Raw genomic sequence first — 26456 nt, 5'->3', positions numbered from 1 at the left:
GTAGCTGTATATTTTAAAAGTTAAGAAGAACAGGAGGAAAAACCTGTTTTAAGATCTGACAAAACATTACACATTTTGAATCATAAAACTAAAAATAACAGCAGAGAAACTGCTCTTGTTTCACTTGCATTCGAAAAGGGGCAAGGAAAAGAGTAAGTTTAAGAAAAAAACTCCTCTTAAGACAGACTGGAAATTTATAACGAGAATTTAAAGTAGATTTCATTATTATTAAGTTTATTTAGCAAGGGATACAAATGTTGTCTGAGATTACCTTGTTCTTAATGTATTTAAGGCAGAATTGTGCATCCGAATTCTCAAGAGCCAGATTATTGCTTCAACACATATACATTTTGTGGCTGGATGACATCAATATTGGACTTTCTGAAAGGGAAGCCCTGCTATCTTTTGATTTTCCATTAAGACAGACTTGTTGCTTTGTTTTGCCGTGAGGATCTTTACACTTTTTGGTATTGATTGGATCGTTCAGGTAACAGCTCTGTACACAGGTATTTCTCAAGTTGTTATCCCTTGTTTAGCAACCATTCAAAACGAGGTAGACTTGTGACTGGTTTGTGACATTGTAGCTATTGCGGGGTCCCCATGATCATATATGACCTTGTTCTGGGCGCTCTGGCACCCAGTTATGATTACGAAGATACCGTAAACTACAATCTTGGGATTGCCATTTGCAACCTTTCTTGCCTGCTTCACACAAGGAGATATTTTCCCCTAAGTTGCTCCTGCTGCTTTTTTCTTTCATAACTTGTGACATTTCAAAGAGTTCCACTGTATTGTACAAGACCCTATGCCTGTTTCTGGCCCTCACTGACCTACTTACACTTCTCAACACCCACCAATCATCTTTTTCCTTCATTGGCCTACCTGCACTGCCAGTACCTGCCGGGGGCATCCTACCCTGCTCCTTATTTAGGACTCCAACCTCTTTCCACTTAATGACCTGAACCATCCTGGGGTTACGATAGCAACAGATGGCCTGAATTGCTGTTGCTAAGTAGTGTGGTCATGTGACATCATGCTTTATGACCACATCACTTAACGATGGCAATTACAATCCCAATTTTTGTGCGTTCCATGGGATATATTTGGGCTTCTTCGATTTGGACTTAGATAGGATTACTCGGCAGGTTTAGTACTGCATCTGTTATCTGGCAAGAGTAGAGAATCTATCGATGTGATCTGTGGTGATCTCTGCCCTTCCATGGATTCTGTTCTTGTCTTTTAAAACTCTGCTATATCTAGTTCAGTTTAAACAAGGGGGAGGGTCAGTGACTGACTTGCTCCCTGTTGCATGTGACATATTATTTCTTCGAGGAATTTTTTTGTGTATTGCCTAAAGCCTTATGATTGTGACAGCATGTACGCATTGTAAAATAAGTTGTGACATTAAAAGCAGGCCAGAGAATTGTCTGTCAAAGAAATTGCACATTCACTCTTTTCTTCCCTATGACCTATTATATATTTCCCATTGTGCTTTCCATTCAATGCCGTTGCAGTGTTTTTCCTGCCAAGGAGCTACAAGAAATGTGGGAACAGGCTATGGTGGTAACTTTATTTATGGTGATTGTAACAAGATGGAAAGTCTGATTAGCTACTTCGTGTATTGAAATACAAACAGGTGGTCCTTGCTTAACAACCACACATCCACCGGCCATTGAAACTTAATAATGGCACTGAAGGAGTGATATTTAAGACTGGTCCTTGTACTTAGGATAGTCGTCTGGTTGCCATTCGCGAACTTCTTTGCTGGCTTCCTACAAAAAACATCAATGGGGAAGCTGGCAGGAGTCACAGAGGGTAATCATGCGATTCCAAGAAGGATTCTCTTAACGGCAGCTAGAATGCTAGAATTTCCCTCACTAAAGCGACGTGGTCATGTGAATTCACACTTTACAATTGTGTCACTTAGTTATGAAAATTCTGGTCACAATTACTGCTGTTAAGTGAGGACTAACTGTATGGAGCTCCCGTTACTTGTCCCAGCTTCTGCCAACCTAGCAGTTCGAAAGCATGTAAAAATACAAGTAGAAAAATAGGAACCACCTTTGGTGGGAAGGTAACATCTCTCCATGTGCCTTTGGCATTTAGTCATGACCACTGAAACGTCTTTGGACAGCGCTGGCTCTTCGGCTTTGAAATGGAGATGAGCACTGCCCCCTAGAGTCGGAAACGACTAGCATATATGTGCAAGGGGAACCTTTACCTTTTAACTGCATGGAGAAGTAGTATTTCGTATTTTTAACCCCTTCCTCACAGTTAGTTTGTTTGATCCTAATCCTCTCTCCCTACCTAAGCAATTTGAACTCTGATTGCCTTCCTTTCATTTCAAGGCCCAAGCCATTCTATTTCCCCACGTAACCACTGCCATCCCCACTTCTTTTTTCCTCTGTTGAAATAATCACTGGCATTGAGCATGGGTAACAGGGATGAAGTTATGGAAAATTGCTACAGATGAAATCAAAAATCTGTGATCTTATATATGTATCCCTGGAAATAAAGTCCATGGGGCAAAAATGTAGACCTTTATTCTCCTCAGATACAAAATAGTATTTGTTGTTTACGTTTTGACATAACTCATGTTACAGGGAGGGTGAAAAAGATTGCTACCTTAACTCAGTTTTTTTAAAAATGACACAATAGATGAACTTGTAGATGTATTATTGATAGTCTTTCATTGAACAGGGCAGAAGAACCAGTTTTCTTAGGCACTGGCCTCTGCCAGCCCAATTATCTAAGATCTTTTAATTAGAAATGGGTGCGTGAGATTAAATTTTATTTTTATGCGCAACCAACAGGTGTGTTGCTATTCATCTCTAGGTTTTCCTGAATATTCTTTGTAGGCAGATTTAATTCACATCTTTTTAAAACATAGTTGACATCTCTTATTCATGTGTAATATTGAATAGCTTTGTGTCAGGTCAAATCTAGTGATTCACATTATTACAAAGGTATTGTGTTAGGTATAAAGTAAAATTCTCTATCCAGTTGCATTGTTCATTTTAATAATTAATGGATATTGTCTCTGGCAATTTGTGCACTGTATTTCGACCTTTGTTTGCCACATTTGTTAAGCAAATCATTGCAATTCACCAGAGTCAAGAAGTGAATCTGACCTCCCTCATTGATTTTGTTTGTTGAGAATTGGCTGGGAAGGTAGCAGTGATGATTCCGTGACCCTGGGTTCTGGCAAGTGGCAAAAATCATGTGACTACGGGGATACTGTGAGAACTGGCCGTAAGTAACTTTTTTCAGTGTCATACCTTCAAATGGTCACTAAACAAATGGTGGTAACTCAAAAGACTACCGTGTTTCTTTTAACCCCTGAAATAAGCCCTAGGCCTTATTTTCAGGGAGGTCTTATTGTTTTTGAGGTTCAGGAGGCGGCGAGCGTGGTCACATCATAGTTGCTGCTGTGTTGTGCTGCTACAGCAACGAGGCGCATCGCTGGGCCTGCAGTTCTTTTTGCGGTGGCCATTAGCATGACAGAAGGGGCACGGTGACTAGGGTTGCGGGAGCAGCCATTAGGTAAGCGTGTTTAGGGTGAGTGGGGCATGTACCCCCTCCCTTCCCCCCCCTCCGGCCTCACCTCCTCACCTTGTGTTGTTTGCACGGCAAGCAAACAGAGGAAATGGCGGGGATCGGCTGCGCATGCATTTAAATATTTTTGGAGAGGGCTTATTTTTAGGGAAGGGCTTATTTTAGTATATGTGCTCAAAAGTCTGGTCTTATTATCTGGGGAGATCTTATTTTGGGGGAAACAGGCTATCTGTATCTTTTGTTTTATCCACTATTGCTGTTTCTGGCTGTGAAAAGATAGAGATTTCGTTGTAGAATGGTTTATGGTGATTTTTTCTTACCTTCAGTACTTGAAAAAAACTGTAAAGCTGTGAAGAGGATGCCCAGGTAATTGGTAAGAGTAGAGGCAGTCAGCTATCTATTGTTAAGTGGGATTTTGTTTGGTTAAGTGGTTATTGATGAGCTTTTCATGGACACTGAAAAGAGGATGAGCCGAGAATACAGCACTATTTCACTTATTTATGAACTGAGATAATTTTCAAGGAGAAGACTGCTATTACTTTGTAACTTACATAACTGTGTTTTGATGCACCACCCAAATCACGCAAAGTAACCCTTGATCTATGAATGAATGAAACAGTTTCCAACATACTCTAGAAATTGAATCAATGACTGATTTTAAATAAATGAAAGCAACATTTAAGGAGCAGGAGTATAGGTGCATAAATTCCTCTGGTAAAACAGCAAGATAACATATTGATCTATGGTCAACTTGTCTTCCCTAAAGCTGACTTATTTTTATCGGTAGTTAGAAATGGTAGTATTTCATTTTTATTTTATTAATTATTTGTAACTAATCCAGAAGCTTTTGGAACAAAATGCATGTATATATTATACCGGAATGCTGGGAGACTGATCTAACAATATTTGGAAAGGTCGTAAAAAGTGGAACCGTAATAGAATAATTCCTGTTTTTAGGAATTTGTAATTTGTAATTAATATATGTGAATAAAGAGATTGTAAGGGGAGCCCACCAGTTTCTCTTACTTTTTAATACTTCAGAAGGTATAAAGTTAGTACCAAAAAGTTTCCTTATATTTAATGGTTTAATTTAACAATTCCCAGATAGGAGACGGATAGCCAAGGAAGAATACTATTTCAAGGATGCATGTTGATGGGGAAGAACCTATATCAGTGATGGCAAATCTTCTTGTTGCATGCTGAAAGTATCCCCCTGCACCCATTATGCAATGCACGTGCAATTCCCCCTGCGTGCCCCACCCTGCACATGCGTGCGTGATCCCCCATGTGCGCTCTGCCCTCATGCATGTTTGTGTGACCCGTGCTCCACCCGTACATGCACATGTGATCCTGCACTCCCCACACATGCATGTGCAGTCCCGTGCATGCATATCGCACATGCAGGTACAATCCCCCCACATGTGCACATGACCCTCCCACGTGCACCCCGCCCCTGCGCATGCATGACAGAGACCTGAAAACCAGCTGGCCGGTGGGAGGCACACCCACATGGATGATGGTGCTGAGCTGAGGTGACAGATCGCATGCCCGCAGAGAGGACTCTGCGTGCCACCTGTGGCATATGTGCTATAGCAGCGATGGCGAACCTTTTTGGGCTCCCGTGCCAAAAGCGGGGGGGAGCAAGGGGGTCGTACACAGGCGTGCCATACCCATAATGCTATGTGCGCGACCCCCCCGTTGCGCATGCGCTCAAACACGCCCTGCGCATGCGCGTGACACCTCCCTTTTGGCACACGATAGGCCCGTTTTTTACCCTCCCCAGGCTCGAGAACCTTTCAAGGAACTTGAGGAGGGTGAAAACAGCCTCCCCCACCCTCCCGAGGCTCTTTGCTGTCTCTCGGACTGCACTGGTGGAGAAGCATTTGCAATCGGTGTCTGCCCCGCCCACCTCCCCCATGGCAGCTTCTACTTCTTCTGGCTGCTCCAGCATCCCAGCCAGAAGCAGCACTGTGACAACCACTGGGGGTGAGGGGGCGGCGGTGGCAAGCATGGGCAAGGGTTTCCCTCCCTCCCCACATGAGCGGGCTGCTTGCATGGCTCTAGCCCGCGACTCTAATGAAGATCTGCAGTCCGGAGCGCTGCTACTTCCAGCCGGGATATATTCTGCCAGACCCTTGGCAGCGTCTTTATGCGGGTAGCTCGCTTCCCTGCCAGCAGCTCATCCAGTGTCCCGGCTGGAAGCAGCAGCGCAACAGTTGCTGTTACCAGGGGCGAAGGGGTGGCGGTGGAGAGAACGGGCGACCACCGCCCCTTCATCCTCTCCCCAACAGCGGCTGTTGCGCTTCTGCTTCCAGCCGGGATGCTAGCGGAGGAGCTGCTGGCGGAGAGGTGAGCGACCCGCATAAAGACACCACTGAGGGTCTGGCAGAATATATACCGGCTGGAAGAAGCAGCGCAACAGCAAAGGAGTAGCGATGGCAAGAACGGACGGTCCCAGGCGTCCCTCCCTCCCCTACCCCCCACCTGAGCAGACTTCTTCAGAGCTCCAGCCTGCAGCTCTGATTAGGATCCGCGGTCTGGAGCGCTGCCGCTTCCAGCCGGGATATATTCTGCCAGACCCTCGGCGGCGTCTTTATGCGGGTAGCTCGCCTCCCCACCAGCAGCTCCTCCGCCAGCATCCCGGCTGGAAGCGGAAGCGCAACAGCCGCTGTTGGGGAAGAGACAAAGGGGCGGCTGTCGCCCATTCTCGCCACCGCCACCCATTCGCCTCTTGTAACGGCGACTGTTGCGCTGCTGCTTCCAGCCGGTGGCTGCCCGGTTGCTTCTATGCAAGAAGCCCACTCACGCGGGGGCGGGAGGGAAGCCCTGACCACAGCTCTACTAAGAAGCGATGGCCAGGAACCCCTCTCTGTGTCTTTTGGCACACACGGCCATTGCTCTTCCTGTTGCTGGTTTTTGGTGTGCATGCATGCCAGGAACCAGATCACCAAATGGCCGACACGCATGTGGACCCTGGAAACAAAAAGATCATTTTCCTAGCGTGCGCATGCGCACTGGGCGGCTCCACTTCTGCTTTCTGGCACGCCAATGCGTGTCAAGACCAGCTGGCTGCTGCGCCCGAACCCGGAAGAGGAACTGGTGATGGCTCCACGTGCCAGGAGAAATGGCTCTGCGTGCCACTTCTGGCACGCGTGCCATAGGTTCGCCATCACGGTGCTATAGGTTCGCCATCATTGACCTATATTGTATAGTTTGGCTTGCTGTAAATCTCCTCCATAACTTGAACAGAAACTCAATTTCTGGCTAAACCATCCTATTAGTGGAACAGCTTGCAATTACTATATTTTTGAAAAAAAATAACTGACTTGATATACCATTTTTCGTCACTCTTGTACTTCAACTGCTATTGCATTTGTTATGCTGATTAACCCATTAAAATATAAAAACAAAACATATTAATTTTATATTGCCAAAACCAGAGGTTAACTTTAGATAACAGTCATCATTTTAAAGAAGAGTTAAGATTTAGTCTCACGTTCTTAAAGTCCTTCAGGTAGGGTTTTTAGAAAATCTTCTTGTTATAGATCTTATTCCTGAATGGTGGTATTAGCTGTTTAAAGCCTTAACCAGTTACCCATATTTAAGAGTACATAACAGTTTTTGCTCTCTCTTCTGTCTCCTTTGGAATGCATAGCATCTTTGGGCAACAGTTTTTGAACCAAGGTACCTCAAATGGGAAAACCTGCAAAATGGATCCAAAATCTGATATCCATGGCCGCTGTGGGATTGAAATTAATCAAATTTGTGGAAACTTCAGTGCTTCTATGTTGCTATGCGGTGGTTCAATAGACAGTCCTGCCCTAGCCTTCTGGAGGCCAGATTGATTGGCTCCTCCTTTGGCTAGTGGAGATCATTAGACTGGCCCTAGTTTAGCCCTCCAGAAGCCCAGTAGATTGGCCCACTATCAACTGCTATAGGCTCTGTCAGTTATGGTCAAGCTGGTAGGAATCAGAAGTTGCTGCTATTCGCACTGCTTTTTTTGCCCTTGGCCATTCAGCTTTACTGTTTAGTTAAGGAAATATCTCTGAAACAATAACCCAATGAGCCACAGGTTGTCCATAAAAAAATAAGAGCTGACAAGAATTGGTTTGATAAAAAAACAAATAAATAAACCCGCATAACCCAAGAGGATATGACTCACAGTCACCAAAAATCTGGGTAAAGAACCAGGGGTAGTATTGACTTACCTTCCCTACTGGTTCAGAAATGTGAGCGCATACATACTCGCTTCACTCATGCGTCATGTCCGTGCATGTGCTCTGCCTTCCGCACATGCGCTTTGCCTTAAAAAGGGGCCTAAATGGGATGCTGTAGAGCCAGGTGAGTGGGCGGGGCCATACACAGTTTCCGCTACCTGTTTGGGCAAAGCAGTCAGAACTGGCAGAATACCACCACTGTAAAGAACTATCTTCCGGGCCCTTGGAAGTACCTGCAGCATAAGGCCATCTGGATTTTGGGTGGACCTCATTCTAGACAGTAGATGCTGCTATAGAGAAGGCTTGTTTAATTGAACTCTGGAATCCACAAATCCTGTTAGATGGAGTTGGTCAGGCAAATATTGTGGGAGATAGACAAATCCTTAAGTAAGCATTATCTATGCCATGCCGGGCTTCATAGGTAATAATCAGCACTTTGAATCATTTTTGGGAGCAAACTAGTAACCAGCGCAGCTAAGCATTGCAGTTTGTGAAGCAGAGAAGATGTTACATGGGCACAGCAGTGCTGCACTATTGTATCCTGGACCATTTGAAGTTTCCCAGTGGTCTTCAAGGGCAGTTCCTTATATAATTTGTTTCTGAAGTCAACTTGTGAAGTGACCATCTGTTCCCATTGGCGACTGGTGGCCTACTACCATGCAATCACCATTTGCAATCTTCTCTGCTAATTTATCCAGTGAATGGGGAAACAAGTAGGTAAGGCTGCAAGTGGAGGGCAAGTTGCATTTGAATTCTTGTCAAGGTATTGAGGATTTAATAGCTGCCAGCTGATGAAAGGTTGTAAGCTGTAATCAGCAAAGCTGATGCAATGAGGCTGATTCATTGCAGTTATGGTATAACCCTTTTAAGACTCTGATGGTGGGGGTCCACACAAGTCATTTACTGTTTTAAGAGGAGTCTATATATAGGTGGTCATTATAGAGGAGTCTCTCTCTCAGCGTGTATTCAGTTCTTTCCTTATGTCTGTAGTGAAAGGTAAGGGATTTTATCTCCTGCATGTATTTGCCTGTATATATTTGTAGATAAACCACTGTTAATTGTCTTAAGCCTCTTTGTGCTATGTTTTTGCTCCTGGGTTTATGACAAGTTTGCTCCCCAAATGCATTGAGGGATTTCTCTTCCCTTCTGTGAAGGGAGGGGAAATCCTTCTAGCAAATATACTAGTGAAGGCTAGCATTCTGAGCCTTTCAGAGTGCTGGCATCTATTAACATTTTCCCCTCTGGAGTGGAGGAGAAAAGGCTAGTGAAGCCAGCATTCTTAGCCTTCCAGAATGATGACATTTGTTAGTGTTTTCACTGGATTTGAAATGAGGTCCTCCAACGCAGAAGGATATCCGGAAATCCCTCAGCACACTGGAGGAACAAACCTCAAATTCAGTGAAAAATAACTAGAGAACATCATTGTTCTTACAATCGTTCTCCTTGATGGATAATCCCCAGACCCTTGCTTAATAATCTGTGTGGTCATTTACAATTACAACTGGGAGAATTGGGGTTACAGTCGTTGAGCAAAGTGATCACATTTTATCTTGTTTGACTACTGCTTCACTCAGTAATCAAGATTCTGAACCCAGTTGTGGTCCTTAGCAAAGGACTACCTGTAATTTAATATCCCCACAAAAGTTGAGCTGAAAGATCAAGCTCTACCCCCCAACCAATATTGATTGGAATCAGACTCTGAGAAAGGAAGGGGACCACCATTGAATGATGGAGCCAGCCCCTAACCCCACAGAGCTTGTTCAGAAGCATACCATACCGGTGTATCAAAAGCTGCTAAGAGATCAAGGAGTACAAGGATGGATGTATCACCTACCCTGCCTTAGGTCATATACAAGTGTGGCGAAAGATATCACAAGAATACACCCTGGCATGAAATTTGTCTGAAAAGGCTTTAGATCAGTGATGGCTAACATGTTTTGGATTGGGTGGCAAAAGTGTGTGTGTGTGTGTGTGTGTGTGTGTGTGTGAGAGAGAGAGAGAGAGAGAGAGAGAGAGAGAGAGAGAGAATGCATGCGTGTGCCCATACACATAATTCATTCCCCCTGTGCTCCCAGCGCATTCACACATAACCCCTCTGCTGCCCCCCCGTGCATGTGCACACGCCCCCCCCTGCCCTCCTGAAGTCTGGGGAGGGTAAAAACAGCCTCCCCCAGCCTCCTGCAAGTCTTCTGGAAGCCAGAAACAGCTGTTTCCAAACTTCCAGTAGACCTGGTAGTCCATTTTTCATCGTTTCCAGGCTTTGGAGGCTTTCCTGAAGACTGGGGAGGGTGCAAACGGTCTCCCACGGCCCTTTGGAGGCCCTTCGAAGCCCAAAAAGCAGCTCGTCGGCGTGCACATATGCTCTTCAGCTGACCTAGGGCAACGGCTCGCGTGTCCTCAGAGTTGGCTCCATGTGCCACAGGTTCACCCTCACAGCTCTAGATAATTGGTTTTCTCCATGATTCTTATCAAGTGCACATCAATCACCTATCAACAATCTGCCACAGAAAGGAAAGGTTGGACATAATCTGGTTATAGTTATTGAAACTATTGGGTCTAAGGATGGCCTCTTGAGTAGGGATACATCACCATGATGTTCAAGGTAGGAGACACCACTCTCTCTATTAAGATTGTACTGAACTGTGGGTCACTTCTGAGGTCATTTTTATGGGAGGGATTTGGATCCTGTAGACAAATGGATGAACTACCAAAACACTGTCTACAGGTAGTCCACAGTTCATTTAGTGACTGTTCAAAGTTACAATGGTGCTGAAAAAAGTGGCTTATCATTTTTCACATGACCGCTATACATGATTGAAATTCAGGTGCTTGGCATCTGATTCATATTTATGATGATTGTAATGTCTTGAGGTCATGTGATCCCCTTTGGCGAACTTCTGACAAGCAAAGTCAATGGGGAAGCCAGATTCACTTAAACATGTGACTAACTAGACACCTGCACTGATTTGCTTAGCCATCATGGCAAGAAAGGTCATAAAATGAAGCAGAATTGATTTAACAAATTATTCCCTTTGCAACAGAACTTTTGGGCTCAGTTATGGTTGTAACTCAGTTATGTAAGACTACCTGTAAAGTTTCATTAAGAGAATTTTGCAAGTGTGAAAATACATCCCCCTACTTTCCCTTTTACAGCACAGCCCAAGAATCTATGAAGGGTCCCTTCTGAACTATTTGTTCTGCTTGCATTCTTGGTGCAAGTTAAGTTGCATTTTAGCTGATCCTTCTCTTGGCTGTGTTTCTTTGACCTCTCTTCTCAAGATCATTCCCACATACCATTATAGCAATCCAGAAACCTCAGTCTGTGTTCTACAGTCATAGTTCAAGTTGGAATGGGTGTGAATGATTTCATCTGGCTAATCCTTACACTGGTCCTGGGATTAGATCATCCTGAGCAGAGCTTCAGATGTAATAAAAGTATGAAGAAATATTGACATGTTGCTTTCATTAGTATTCCTCAGATGGTGAAGGTGTCTGTCCTGTCTGTTCAGGGCTGTATAGGAAATGCCATCTGTCCTGGTATTTCATCTCCCAGTAAACCAGGGAGTACCTCAAGATGGGTGCACACGTACAATTTGCGAAGTCCTTGTCCTTGATTCCAAGCCATGCCTAGAAACTTGGCCAAGTCACCTACTAGAGCCTCAGAAAAAATTCCAAGCTCTTCTTTGGAAGTTGGGGGCAGGCTAATCAAACAGGCCTGCTTTCCCTGTAGGGAGGGGCAACACCGGTGAATCAAAAGGCAATCAGAAAATGATCTGCCCATAACAACGGATTGTCCTCAATATTCTCCACTGCTAGAAGACTTCTCAACTGCCCTCAGACTAAAACCATATCCAAGGTGCAGCCACTGGTATGCATTGGGCCATCGGCTACTTGAAAGAAGGCCATGGTTGCCATGGATGCCACAATCTCTTTGGCTGCCCTGGACTCAACAATACCAGACAGACTGAAATCCTGAAGCACCAATCTCCTTGGGGACTCTATTGCCAACCCATACTAGGGGCTCAGTAAAATTGAAGGGAAGTTAAACATGGAATGAATACGTATCACAATTATTGATAGTGAACATTTCATAGATCATTTGAATGAATGAATGACCCTATGACATAGATAGAAAGACAGAATTCTCTGTATCTTACGCTGTAGGACCGTGATGGCGAACCTATGGTATGCGTGCTGGAAGTGGCACACAGAGCCATCTCTCTGGGCATGCGAATCATTGCCCATTCTCATCCGGATTCCGGCATGCCAGCCAGCTGGTTTTCACATGCATGGGAGCGCAGGAAACCAGAAGAGCAGCGGTGCACGTGCCAGGAAGATTATCTTCCAGTTTCTCGCACACGCATGCGTACTGGGCAGCTGCACTTTTGGTTTCCAGCAGGTGCTCCCATTTCGGCACTCGGTACCGAAAAGGTTCTCCAACACTGCTGTAGGAGATTTTCAAGCCTTTTGATTTAATTGCAATGTATGGCTGCCCACTCATTGTCAGTGACTCTGGACAGCTTACAAAAAGAAAAACCCACTACAAACAATAAACAATAATCCCCCCCCCCAATCACCTGCTGGTGAATATAGACCCCCTCCCTTTTTGTTGTTGCCATAATTGTGTAATTGTTTTATTGTTTGATAATCTGTAAAAGAATTTCTGAATTGAATTGCAAATGTACAGTATTCTAGTATTGAAGTAAAAAATAAAACTAGAATTCAACTGCAGTACAATCGTAATGTTAGTCATTATTTATAAAAACAACAGTACTGCAGTCAGAGTTGTTAGCTTCTGCAGCAACCATTATGTGCATGTGTGTATGCATTGGACCAAAACTTATTTATATAACTTATAATGTACATTATAAATAGGATGTAATCATATATTTGTAATAAGGTAATAAATTTAATATATCAAAAAATAGGGTTGAGAAATATTTCTTCAGTACATTGGGAAATGCACTTAGGAAATTGTGCAATTTATGAACTATGGGCTCCCTCTCCTGGTAAAAATTAATATTCTTTCTGTAACCTTGTTTGTAACATGGAAAGAACTTTGGATTTGAATTAAGGGCTACATTAATTATGTTGACCTTGTTTCCCTAGTAATTCTAAATTTCTAGCAGTGAGTAGCTTTATAATTTCTATGTGTAACAATTCATTAATAGCTGTAGACATGTGAGCGAAACCTTAAGACGAACTATTTTGAAGATTCTTGAAAATTGAGTTGACTTTTTGAAATAATGCTTTTTAGCATTTGGATTTTGAAAATGCATGTTGGAATACCCTTGATCTTATTTTTAGCACAGGCTGACAACAGTCCTACACACGACAAACTTGCATTTGTTGAAGGGAGGCACCTCTCCAAATTGCATTTGGTTATTAATTTGAATTTCCTTCCATAAACAAGCATCAGTGCTGTCTAAAGCAGGTTAAAAATATTAATAGGAGTTTGTAGGGCAGGATGAGGTGGTTGGGCTACTAACCACTCTATTATACGATTTCCAGGGCTCGGGGTTTTCGTTCCTCCAGTCCTCTTTAACATATGCATGAGAGACCCCAATCCGACCACTCTGCTAATACAGAGTTAAGTACCACTCAGATGACACCTACCTAGATATTTGCAGCTTGGGTAAAATGATATAATGGTGGCTTCACTTGGAATAGGGTAAACTGTTCTCATGGCCTCCCCACTCTATAGAACCAGAGGTCGCTAGTAAAATGTGCCTGGCAATAATTAAATTCAATGAGAAGGGATACAGGAGTGGACATTATCTGTGGAGCTCCCCTCTTTAGGACTGTTCAGTACTGCATATTAGATAAACACTTTCACTATCTTTTTTTAAGTATTTAAAATTGAAGTTGTATTCCTTTTTGTAAATATGATATGGTATACGCATTCATGTTAGAGGAACACCATCTGTCCAGAATTTAGAAAAGTGGTAGAAAAGGAGAAAAATAGATGGAGTGGGTAATTTAAGTTAATAATTTTAAGTTAATTGCATGAACATGTAAGAAACCCATTTGAATAAACAATCAGCAGGAGAACCAATCAGCTGCTCAGAATTTAAATATCGGTCCGAACGAACAACCAATCAAACGAACAACTGACCACACTGGCACACAAGACGTACATAAGCTAAAGAGGAATAGGGCAAGAAAATCCTGCTGATAATGTTATCTAATCTGGTAATGAAATGTTCAGAAACTAAATTGAAACAAACTTGGAGAGCTAAAAAGCATTCTCCATAGTGAGAGGAGGATTATCCAGGATGGATTGACCTTGTCCTCTCATTGATTGGGCTGAGTCAGATAAACTCTTTGGGCCACGCCCTGGTCACCAAGTACCACCCAGTTATCGACTCAGCCCCTCAACGGGTGGCTGTGATCATCCCAAGGCCCTGGAAATTTTTTTAAAAAAGGATTGAACTCATTGTTAACTGGATTGCATTCGCTGCCTCCCTGCCTCAGTGAGTAACTGGCTTTTGGCTGATTCCCTAGCTAGGAAGAGAGAGAGAGCATGTGCAGCAAGCCCTTCAGGGCAACGCGCAGCCCAGGTCATAAAGAGAGACCTAGGGCACTAATCGAGATTGTGTGCAAGGGGATGCTCCCCTGGAAGCCCCGGGAAGGCAGTGACGTCGGAGAGGCTCAGCCGGCACCGGAGCGCTCCCCCCCACCCAGCATTTTTAAACGCAGCAGAGCGCCCATGCCTGCCTGCGAGTGCCGGAGAGAGATAGCAGCCCGCAGTAGCTCGCAAAGCTCAGAAGAGAGTGGAGAAAGTGAGAGAGAGCTCTCCAACGGCTGCAGAGCCGCGCGGCAGCCCCAAAGCATAAGCCGCTTCCACATGTTCCCAAGGAGAGGAAGTTTTTGAATTTGGAGCCAGTGGCCATTTTGGAACCATGTGATCCAAGATGGCGGCGCCCAGCAGCACAGAGGATAGCGGCAAGACTCTAGACTCCAGCCCAGCAGCCAGCAGCCCCACCGGAGGAGCAGAGGAGCAGCTAAACAGGTCAGAGACTGCTACAGAGGTTGCCAAGGGAAGAGGAGGAGGCAAGGCAAAGGCAAATCGAAAGCACGTCTCCTCCAAGGGGGCCAAAGAGGCAGGCTGCAGCTCCAAGCCACCAAAGCCTGGCTCCAAATACGAAAGGCGGAGACACCGAGCCTTGGAGCGCATTTGCCACAAGGCCAGCAGTAAGAGGGCTACCCCTGGCCAGGAACCTGGGGAAGGATTTCCAGGGATTCTTTCTCCTGGCAGGACTGCAGATGGGGAACCCCCCCACAGGTGAGGATTCCCTTTGATACTTCGGGCCTCGGGGGGCTGAACAAGGGTGGCAATCACCCCCATGCCCCACAGCAGCGGGACCCTCACCACAGCACATCCTGTCCACACCTGCTGGCACAGGGGCAGGAATACCACCCACATCAGGAATGCCCAAATTCCAGGATATGATGATGTGGGCCTTCCAGCGGTGCATGGCAGCAACCTTTCAGCAGCCACAGATGCAGACCCAGGCAGCCCCCGTGCCTAGAGTCTCGGAAGGGCTAGAGACTCAGGAGGAAGATTTTCCAGAATCACCTGCCTCCTCCCAGGGGGACAGCGATTCGGATTCCAAAGAGGGCAAAATCAGAGAGGATAGATTCTCTGAGGACGAAGGCATGCCTCCTCCCAAACCTAACTTCTCCGGATTGTTCCAGCCCTCTTTGTACAAATCCCTTCTGTTCAAGGCCAAGACATCTGCCAAGCTTGGCAACAGGCCAACAGAAGCCCCGGTACAACCCCAGGGGTTTTACAGCGAAAAACATTTTTGAGGAGCAGGCCATCAAGGCAGACATGGTGCCCACACCCAAGTCTTTCCTAGACATGATCAAGCGGCAATGGGCCTCTCCCATGGCAGGCCCCATGCCCACTTCCACGGACAAGAACTTTTTCAACGTGGACAGGGACATAGTTTCGCAACCCACCATCGACGTGCCTGTCACGGCCCTGCATATGCCTACTAACATGCCAGGGGAACCAGAGGATGCCCTGAATGCGGAAGACAAAAAAGCTGACCTCACCTTACAGAGGACGCATCAAGCAGCGGTCTGGGCAGTGAGAGCAGCCACCACCGCCTCCTTCTTCAACCAGTCTTCTCTGCTGTGGCTGCAAGACCATTTTGGATGGCAGGACCCACCAACAAGCTGGTGGCCGCCACCCAATTCTCCTCAGATGCTACCTTAGCTGTAGCCAAGTTTGCCTCTAGGCCGATCGCCTCATCTGTGGCATCTCGCAGGCTGCTTTGGCTGAAGCAGTGGCAAACAGAAGTACGCCACAAATGATGCCTGGCATCGGCCTTCTTCACGGGAGAATCCCTCTTTGGAGCGGCCCTGGACCCATTCCTGGTAGAGAACAAGGACAAGCGGAAGGTGCTCCCCACCGTTCACAAGAAGTCCAACTTCAGGGCGGCGTCATACCCTAGATGCCCAACTCCTGGGGGCAGGATTTCGGGTCCTCCTTCCGGGGTCAGGATTCCTTCAGGGGGTCGGAGTTTGGGTACTCGGGCCCCAGGCAGTACCAGGGTGGTTTCATCCAGGCAGAGATACCCAGATAGACAGCAGAGGTGCAGGCAGCAGAAGAGGCCCTTTCAAGAGGGTGGAGGCGGTGGCGGCGGGTGCTCCTTCCGCAAGAACTAGAACTAGACCTAGCTCACCTCCCATTGGGGGGCACTTGGTGTACTTCGCTGACCCTGGATCTTAACCTCCTCCGACAAGTGGGTCCAGAACACCATTCGGTATGGTCTCTCACTCGAGTTCTTCTCCAACCATCCGAGTTCCTTTCGGAGCTGCCCTGTCTCAAGCAACCCGACCCGGTATTACTCTATTCTCTTTTTAATTCCTAAGGCCTTGGGCGGCTGGAGAGCGATCCTTGACTTGAAGCGCCTGAACCGTTTCATCCGCCATCGGAGGTTTAAGATGCATTCACTGCATTCCATCCTGGAAGGGATTAGGCTGGGAAATTTTCTCACCTCCATAGATCTCACAGAGGCCTACCTGCATAAACCCATAGCCCTGGAACACCGTAAACATCTCAGGTTCTGCTACCTAGGGCACCACTTCCAGTAATGAGTCCTGCCTTTCGGGTTGTAATCCGCCCCTCGAGTTTTCATGAAGGTAATGGCGGCATTGGCAGCTCACCTGAGGCAGGTTCCTGTGCGAATTCAATGTTATTTAGATGACCTGCTGTTGCAGTCGTTCTCCTTCAAGGGTGCGCTACGGGATCTAGGCACTACTATGGCAGTCCTGAGAGACCACGGGTTTTCGGTAAACCTGGCCAAAAGCCACCTTCACCCCTCCACTAGTCTGGTCCACCTAGGAGCCCTGATAGATACAGAGGCAGGCACAGTTTCTCTGTTATCAGAAAGACAGCTATCTTTTAGTCAGCTAGCCGCTCAGGTAGCCAGGGGGCATAGGGTATCCTTAGCTACACTGTCTAAGCTGCTTGGCACCATGGTGTCTGCCATTGGCATTGTCCCTTGGGCTCAATTCCACATCAGAGGCCTCCAATGGTTACTTTTGCCTTTCCAGCGAAGGCGCATGAGCTGCTCCCAGACCAAGGTTCTGCTGCCCACAGAAGTATCCCGCTCTCTGACTTGGTCGATGTCCCCGGCAATCTCCAAGGGTGAGATCTTCAGAACACCAGACAGGGTGACGGTAATAACAGACGCAAGCCTGTTCGAATGGGGCACCCATCTGCGGGCTCAGATGGCGCAAGGACAATGGAACCAGGCAGAACTGACTCACAACATAAACTGGTTGGAGCTCAGGGCGGTCCACCGGGCCCTCCTTCAATTTTGTCACCTTGTCAGGGGCAGCCACATCTTAGTCCTCATAGACAACATCTCCACCAAGGCTCATATAAACAGACAGGGGGGACCAGATCGAAGGACCTCTTGATCGAGGCCAAACGACTGGGGCAGTGGGCCGAAAGGAATCTTCTGTCATTGACTGTGGAACATATAGCGGGTGTGGACAACATCAGAGCCGATTGGCTCAGCCGGACTGAAGTGGACAATTCAGAGTGGAGGCTGCAGCCGGCGATATTTGAGGAAGTGGCAAGGCACTTCAGATGCCCGGAGGTCAACCTGTTCGCCACCCCTCTCAATGCCCAGCTCCCGAGGATTTATTCCAAGTATCAGACACAGGGGCGGAGGGGGTGGATGCTCTCCGATGCCCATGGCCTCGGGGGGCCCTCTATGCCTATCCACCATTGCCCCTGATTCCTAAGGTCATACAGAAAATCCTGTGGGAGGGGGCGGAGGTGGTGGTGATTGCCCTACACTGGCCCCAGAGGCCTTGGTTTGCCGATCTCCAATCTCTCTCGGTGGACAGGCCCTGGAGGATCCCCCAGGAGAGGATCTCCCTCAGCCAGGGATCGTTGGAGCACCCGGACCCTCAGTGGCTTCAGTTGACCACTTGGCGCTTGAGCGGAGCATCCTGAGGGAAGGCCACTTCTCCCCCAGGGTGATACAGACTATTCCACAGACCGCATTTACGGTGCTACATGGCATGCATTTTCAACATGGTGCAGCTCCAGGGGCCACGATCGGGTTCGAGCCACGATCCCTCAGGTTCTGGACTTCCTTCAGGTGGGCCTGGACAGAGGGTTAGCTCCCAACACGATTAGGAGACAGATCTCTGCCATCTCATCGGTACTTCTGTGCGGTAGGTCTCAGATCTTGACTCACCACCCCATGGTCAGGCGATTCCTCAAGAGGATATCCAATCTTAAGCCACCTACGGTACACAGGTACCCCTCCTGGGACTTGCATAAGGTGTTGGACGCTCTGACAAGCCCTCCTTTCGAACCCTTTCGAACTGTGTCTCTTAAGTTTTTGACTCTTAAAGTGGCCTTTCTGGTGCCCATCACCTCAGCCAGGCGGATATCCAAACTAAAGGCTCTGTCGGCCAGGGAGGATCTCTGCGTGTTCCACCAGGACAGGGTGGTACTAAGGTTGGACCCCTCCTTCATCCCTAAGGTGTGCTCCTGCTTCCATCGCTCACAGGAATTGATATTGCCCAATTTCTGCCCGGACCCCTTTCACCCGTTAGAGAGAAAGTGGCACAACCTAGACGTAAGGAGGGCTCTGAGGATTTACCTCAGAAGAATCCGGTTGAACAGGAAGTCTGAAGCCCTGTTTGTCTCTTTCCAGCCAGGATCCCTGGGGAACAAGGTGACATCCACCACCATAGGCAGGTGGTTACGAACCTGTATTGTTACCGCCTATCAAGCACAGGATCTGCAAATACCAAGCTCTATTACAACGCATTCCACACAAAGCGCTGCTACCTCAACTGCCTGGGCCACCCAGGCTTCATTGACTGAGATCTGTAGGGCAGCTACGTGGTCTTCCCCCTCACCATTCGTGAGGAACTACAAACTAGACTCTTTGCCTCTGCAGAGGCTTCATTCAGGCATAGGATGTTGCAGGCTGTGCACAGGGCGGAGGTGACGCCTCACCAGGCATAAGGTTTGTGCAAGCTCTTAACATGGGTAACTCTCCCTAGGAACGTGTAAGCTTCAATACGTCCCATCCTGGATACTCCTCCCCTCACTATGGAGAAAGGGCGTTGGTACTTACCTGATACGCCTCTTCTCATAGTGGGGGAGGAGTATCCAGCCCTTCCCTGATAGGGTTATGTAACATGAGCGTTATGTTTGATGGTTGAGCCGTTCTGTTGAAGAAATAAAGGTTGAAACTAAGATAAAGTCTGGAGTGGATGACACAGCGAGTCGGATAAGGTTCTTCGCCGATAACTGGGTGGTACCTGGTGACCATGGCGTGGCCCAAAGAGCTTATCTGACTCAGCCCAATCAATGAGAGGACAAGGTCAACCCATCCTGGATACTCCTCCCCCACTATGAGAAGAGGCGTATCAGGTAAGTACCAACGCCCTTTTTCTATTATTTCAAAAGTAATTTAAGTTTTTGCTATTGATAGAAGTAGCTGTAATGTTCCTTTGTTTGATGAAAAAGAAAGTTTAAAAAGTTCATTTTAATCTGGTGGTGATAGTGGTGGTAAGGGAAACATTTAAATGCTCTCAGCTGTAATGTTTTCACTGAGGTAAAATTTGTGCTATTTTTTTACTTCATCCATTTATATATTCATCCAACTTACAAGGTAGTCAGTGGTGGGTTTCAAAAATTTTTAGAACCTCTTCTCTAGGTGTGGCCTGCTTTGTGGGAGTGGCTTGCCGGCCATGTGACCGGGTGGGAGTGGCTTGCCAGCCATGTGACCGGGTGGGAGAGGCTTGGCAGTCCTGTGACTGGGTGGGCATGGCTAACTTGTAAAATGTGGTGAAACTCACTTAACAACACTCTTGCTTAGCAACCAAAATATTGGCTCAGAAACTCTGCCATTTGAAGCACACAAGTCTTAAAGCTGTCAAGTTACAAGACCCTTGCACCCCTAACCCTTTTAAAAAAAAAACCCAGGGGTGTTCAAACTTGACAGCTTTAAGACTTTAAGGTTTAGATAGGACTCTTAGAGGAGGGCGGGGCAATTGGTGAGCCAGCCAATCAGTGAGTGGCGAGCGGGGCAAGCATGGTGCAGACGGGCAGGGGGAGGGAGCTGGAACCGGTTCTAAACGGCACGGTAGATTTGTGGAACCTCTTCTATAAAAAAGGTTAGAACTAGCAGGAACCCAACCCTGAAGATAGTAGATATATGCTTAATTATGGAATAAAGCCATGGTATACTCTGTGACATTTTATTGAAGCAAAGTTGAACTTTGAAGAAGCAGGAAGAATAATAATGCCTTTTTAACATTAGTGTTGGACAATATACCTGAGAATACTATGGACAGACACGAAAATAAACCAATGAATCAAACAAGTCAACCCAGAAATCTCACTCAAATTATCCTGCTAAGGACACATGCGAAGACCTGGCTATCAGGAGAAGGCTTGATACTTGGAAACATGGAAGGCAAGAGGAGAAAAAAGTGGACGGACAATAGCAAGGAATTCACCATTGGAAGACCTGAAAGACCAAGTTAAGAATAGATTGTCTTTCAGAAAATCTATATATCATTAGAAGTTAGAATAACTTAATGATAACATAATCCAAAAATTAAAAATGGAATATCCTGAATAAAGTTGACTGAGGAAAGAAATAATGGCACTTTTCAAGTCTTCTAGAAGGCAGCAACCTATTATCCCAGAGGGAATGACGGAGTAATGATCCAAATTCAAGGAAGCAGATTACAGGTTGAATATTAGAGAAAAAAATATTAGAGAAAAAAAACCAGAGAAAGTCCTTGACCTATGAGCTCACAACTGAGCCCAAAATTTTCATTGCTAAATGAGACAGTTGATAAGTGAGTTTAGCGCCTTTTTATGATCTTTCTTGCCACAGTTGTTTAGTGGATCAATGCAGTTGTTAAGTTAGCAACACGGTTATAAAGTGAATCTGGCTTCCCCATTGATTTTATTCATTGGAAGGTCACAAAAGGTGATCACATGAACCTGGCACCTTCATAAGTATGAGCCACTTGCCAAGGATTAAATTTGATCATGTGACCATGGATGTAAGTGAAAAACAGTCACAAGTCACTTTTTTCAGTGCCGTTGTAACTGAATAGGGGCTCGGTGGCTAAGATTCCTAGCACTGCGTAACAGAGTGAGCTCCCGTTACTTGCCCCAGCTTCTGCCAACCTAGCAGTTCGAAAGCATGTAAAAATGCAAGTAGAAAAATAGAGACCATCTTTGGTGGGAAGGTAACAGCGTCTGTGTGCATTTGGCGTTTAGTCATGCCGGCCACATGACCCCTGAGGCGTCTTTGGACGTCTGGCTCTTCGACTTTGAAACAGATGAGCATCACCCCCTAGAGTCAGAAACGACTAGCACAAATGTGCGAGGGGAACCTTTACCCTGTAACTAAATATTCACACACAAAAAATAGTAAGTCAAAGACTCCTGTATGCAGCATTTAGAGCTGATCAACTGTTGTATCATATATTAAATGTGGCAATCAACTGTTTCTTTGGATATATTCAGATAGTATCCGAATCATCTGAATGCTTTGATTTGGATTCTTTCATTGAGCAGCAGGTAGCAGATATTGAGCAGCAGGTAGCAGCAAAAAGCACTTTCCAACTATGGCTTTATAAGAAGATGTTGCACAAGCCCACTTAACCACTAGATGGCATAGGTACTACAGGAGCCTGAGAGGTTACTAAGGGCCTGGTGGAAATTCAACATTCTGTTGAACTACACATTTTTCACTGTTTCCACATGGTAGCTGCCAGAAGAATCTGATACAGTGTGATATAGAAACAAGATATAACTGGAATAATGAGATTTCTTTCTGGGGTTTTTTTAAGCCCTTTAAATGTCTGGTTTTAACAGTCCTATTGGGCACTGTAAATGCTTCAGGTGCAGTTGATATTCCTTTTACATTCCTGGCTTTTGGCTGTGTTTTTATGGAAAAACATATTGAACTTCAGTTGAAGAATATTTGATAATCCCTCTTAGAACATACTATAACAGCTGGTATTTCTGTGTTGTAGCAAATCCATTCTGTGGAGTAGTTAACAAAACCATAAGTATTCTGCTACAAAATAAAGTATTTTAAACCAGTTCTGCCAAAGGAAATTTCAGTTAAAAATGTAACTTGTTATGTGTTTTTTTTTTGGGGGGGGGGATATTTATTTAATTTTAAGCTTTTTACTGGTAATGATTTCAGAAGGTCATTTACTGTACTGCATATACACTGCTAAATACCAGACAACTTTTTAAAATAATAGATTCTGAAAGCAACTATTACAGATTTTAACCAGAATAAAAATAGTAAATAGTATCTATTCTTCATACTAGTTGTTTTCTAAATTCATACGACTTTCATTTTTAAATAAATTTTATTAACTTTGGGGAGTACGCAACGACAGCTAACAAGCTAATAAACAATCCAGTGAGAAATAATGAAAAGTTGATTGATTTCAATTAGCATTCTGATTCCTTAATAACTCTATATCTTTGGATCCAAGTTTAAAATTTTATTTTTTTGGCTTTGCTATGTGCATGTTACATTTATACCAGGAAAAGTGAATTGATGCTTTGCAACGCTTGTACGCTCTGTCCTTGGCCTGATTTCAGGTAACTTTTAAAAACTTAATCTGTAGAGATATTTATACAAGGTTGCATAAATTGAGTTGTGCGTAACAGCTATAACTCAGTGCAGAATTATGCACACACAAGCAAATATGCATAACAGCCATAATTCAGTGCAGAATTAAGTACACATAAGAAAACATACTTAATAATCCATAACACGGGGCATCTGCCCCTTGAATGTTCTGTATTGCTATTTTTTTAAAAAACTCAAGTTGAAAACGTTTTAACTTCTGTCGTATAAACGGTTGCAAGGTTGCATATGAAATAAGTCCTAACTATTTTAGAAGCTGTTAGAAAAGAGTATTCAGATGCTGTAACTAATTATTTAGGAAAACCCAAAATTACATATTTGCACTTGTTTGGAAAGAGTATACAAGTAAGGTGCATCATTCACAATGCATTAATGCTAATAATTTAAGTAATACAATATGAATGTGGCTAAAATCTCCCAGCTGAGAACATATAATGCTAGAGTTAGCCTGGGGATATATATATTCTTAGTTTTTGTTGACATGCCAAAAAAAGTTCATACTTTTGGCTTCATTCTTAACTCTGTGATTAGTCTACTTAGAAGATTTCAATCAGTATAAACTATATTTTGGAAATACATTAATATTTTAGTCTGATGGTAGTAGTTGTAGTAATTACTTCTGACTTGGCCCATAAATATGTTTCTTGCTGCTTTCCAATGTCCATGCTATATATAATCTACATAACTGAGAATGGAACAAAGTGATTGAACCTTTTTTTTTTCTAAGAGCCCTTTTACAAAGTGGAAAAACTAATTACAGTACCTGAATTCTAGGGACTTCTTCTTAAATGACTTCCCAAAAATCAAGCTGATTTTGAAAATGTACAGATCATAATAGGTGGTTGTTTATGGTGATATTGGAATATCATCTTGTTAAATCAAGATTTCTTTGCATGTCCCTAAACACACCGCATCCATATATACACATGATTAAATGAAACATTGTTAAGAATAATGTATACTCTATTTTAGGGTCCTATAATGACATCTTGTAATGGTTTAAAGAAATGTATTTAAAATTGCTACCCTTTAGTCACTTGCAGTTTTTAGTAATATTATTTTTCCATATTTGTATTTATTCAGGGCACTTTGAAATTGCCTAAGCGTTACTGAGGAAGGTGTCTGCCAACAATTGAAGCGAAGTTACTGCCTTCTACCCGAAATTCTTAACGATGCCAGCTTTATCAACTGGGTCTAGTGGAGATGCAGGTAAGGTTGTTGGTGTTCTGTACATAATTAGCTTTTATTAATTAGTTTAGTAATGTATAACTTACTAGTTATTAATTCCTGTGTAGCTAGCTACCTGTATATCCAAAATCTCGTGGTAAACATAAATATGGGTAAGGATAAACATCCATACCTAGATACATTCAAATGTATATCCCCTATAGAAATAACATCCCATACGTGGATCTCTTTCACTTCATTGCTTTATATATAAGAAACCAATCCTTGTAAATGAAACAAGCTTAGTGTGACTTTTTTCTACCAGTGAGATCAACCAATTTAAAATTAACTAAAAATTTAAGGAAAATTGGCTGGTTATAACATTATATAAACCTACGTCATGCTGTATTTGAACTTGACTAAATCAAGTAAATTGTTTTTAAACCCTGTATTTTTAGAGAGTGTAAAAAAAAAAAAAGATCTCGCCCAACATTTTTGAGTGGTTTCATGAACATGTTCATTAAGCATGCATGGTGTATTTGAATTTTGAACTATTTGGAGCTCAAACCTTTTTCAGAATAGTGAAATCAATGCTCAGAGCAGCTGTTTTTACATTCAAATTGGGGCATTTCAAATTTGAAGGACTCTGAATTCAAAATTTGTTGGCTTCCTTATTGTAAGTTTCCTTATTGTTCTGCTAGGAACAATATAGAGATGGGTTGTTATCACCTTCTTCCTTAACGGATGCTTGTTTTGTAATTAAAGCAACTTAATAGTAGAGCTCAACATTTTAAAAACACTTATGAATTTTAGAAAAGAAATTATAGCCTCTAAACCAGTGTTTCTCAAACTTGGCGACTTTAAGTCCTGTGGACTTCAACTCCCAGAATTCCCCAGCCAGCTATGCTGGCTGGGGGATTCTGGGAGTTGAAGTCCACAGGACTTAAAGTCGCCAAGTTTGAGAAACACTGCTCTAAACAAAAGCAGTATGGGGTCAGTTGACACCAGAATCTTCTGACTTCTTTCCAAATGTTTCATATTTAGATTGTACAGCATTCTGAAAAATAGGAATCTTAAAACTTTGTGAAATAAATAATATTACTTGAATTTTAGTTAATCTATGTGAAAATAGCAAATTTACAAGTTAATAGGTTTTGTCCTTTTCATTAAAAATGTGCTGGGCTTAGTGATATGTTCTTTGAGTTCGTTACCACAAGTTACAATAACATTGAAGTTATTGTAGCCTGGTGTGGTTCAACAATCTGATAAGGTAATTAACAAATAAAAGGAGATAATCACTTGTCATTGTATTGATTTAGAATCTCCTAGACATGATTGTAATACATAAAAGGGATGGAACAAAATGACCATATTTTTTTATCGTTTAGGTCTGTTTTATAGCTTCCCCAGACTTGTACTAATAATGAAGCTATGAAGGATATGACAAAAATGATGATATTAAATTTCTCTAGACTAATAGTAAAATTTTCCATTCTGATGTCAAGAATGTTGAGCATCTGGACTCTTGAGTAGTTTACCACGTGAACACTTTTCCCAATTTTTTTTGGCCATTTATTCTTTTCCTAAGAACTTTCAAACTTAGGTAGAAAATTGTAGTAACAGAAACTAGTTTCTAAAATTGGAAAATGTATCTTGTGTTGATCATTTTCCAGTATTTGTGAAAACTATTTTATTATACATCTCAAAATATGCAAAGGTGTCCATGTATTCAGTGAAAATATCATTCAAGAAATCAGTTGTTTAAATGTAATGTAGGTAATGTTTACCATTCCATGTGGTACTATTGTTTTGCTCTCTGAGCCCTCATCCTGTCCCCAACAAGTTCCTGTATTAAACTGTTTCCAAAAGCTACATGTTTTGTTGAGGCAAACTTCTTCAGGCTTATAAAAGCAGTATTATAGTGAATATTGAGTACAGATTACAGACGTTTTCAATAGCAGAAGAACTATGTAAGTTCTTTTGCTGTTATAGTTCTATCAGCGGACTGGATTTTGTGGCTAAAATTGCTGAATCAGTTCAAAGATCCTATAATTCACTTTTTAAATAAACAGTAATACTAGATGCTTATGTTTATTTCATGATTAAATATATATATATATATAAAGATGCAGGCTGTTACCATTCCATTCTAAGTGTAATAGACAAAGCATTTTCCTTGTCCCCTCAAATTTCCTTTAGCCTTACTAACCTCTAATACAGAAGTTAGGTTTGAGATATCCTAAATGTTAAGTACTCCAAATATGAATCATTCAGCATGAATTCAAATGGGAAACATAAATTATTGTTAATAACCAATCAAATATTTGTTTGG

The 26456-nt window shown here is 43.7% G+C and overlaps 1 protein-coding gene across 4 annotated transcripts in view; it reads left to right on the top strand.

The window, feature by feature from the left end:
• The window catches only part of MPP7 (MAGUK p55 scaffold protein 7), a 96056-nt gene that overhangs the window by 2360 nt on the left and 67240 nt on the right, over window positions 1-26456 (top strand). For 2 of the 4 annotated variants that reach the window (XM_081971491.1, XM_081971488.1), the window contains exon 2: window positions 24041-24166. In XM_081971491.1, coding sequence (XP_081827617.1) covers window positions 24130-24166 — 37 coding nt within the window. In that variant the 5' untranslated portion in view covers window positions 24041-24129. Of the gene's footprint in view, window positions 1-8464; window positions 8486-8625; window positions 8769-24040; window positions 24167-26456 lie in introns of those variants that run through there. The other 2 variants (XM_081971490.1, XM_081971489.1) reach the window with 2 other exon arrangements.

Source organism: Natrix helvetica (assembly GCF_964273705.1).
Source record: "Natrix helvetica genome assembly, chromosome: Z".
NCBI classification, from domain to species: domain Eukaryota; kingdom Metazoa; phylum Chordata; class Lepidosauria; order Squamata; family Natricidae; genus Natrix; species Natrix helvetica.
The sequence above is the reverse complement of the archived record's forward strand: the minus strand, read 5'-3'. Positions and strand labels throughout refer to the sequence as shown.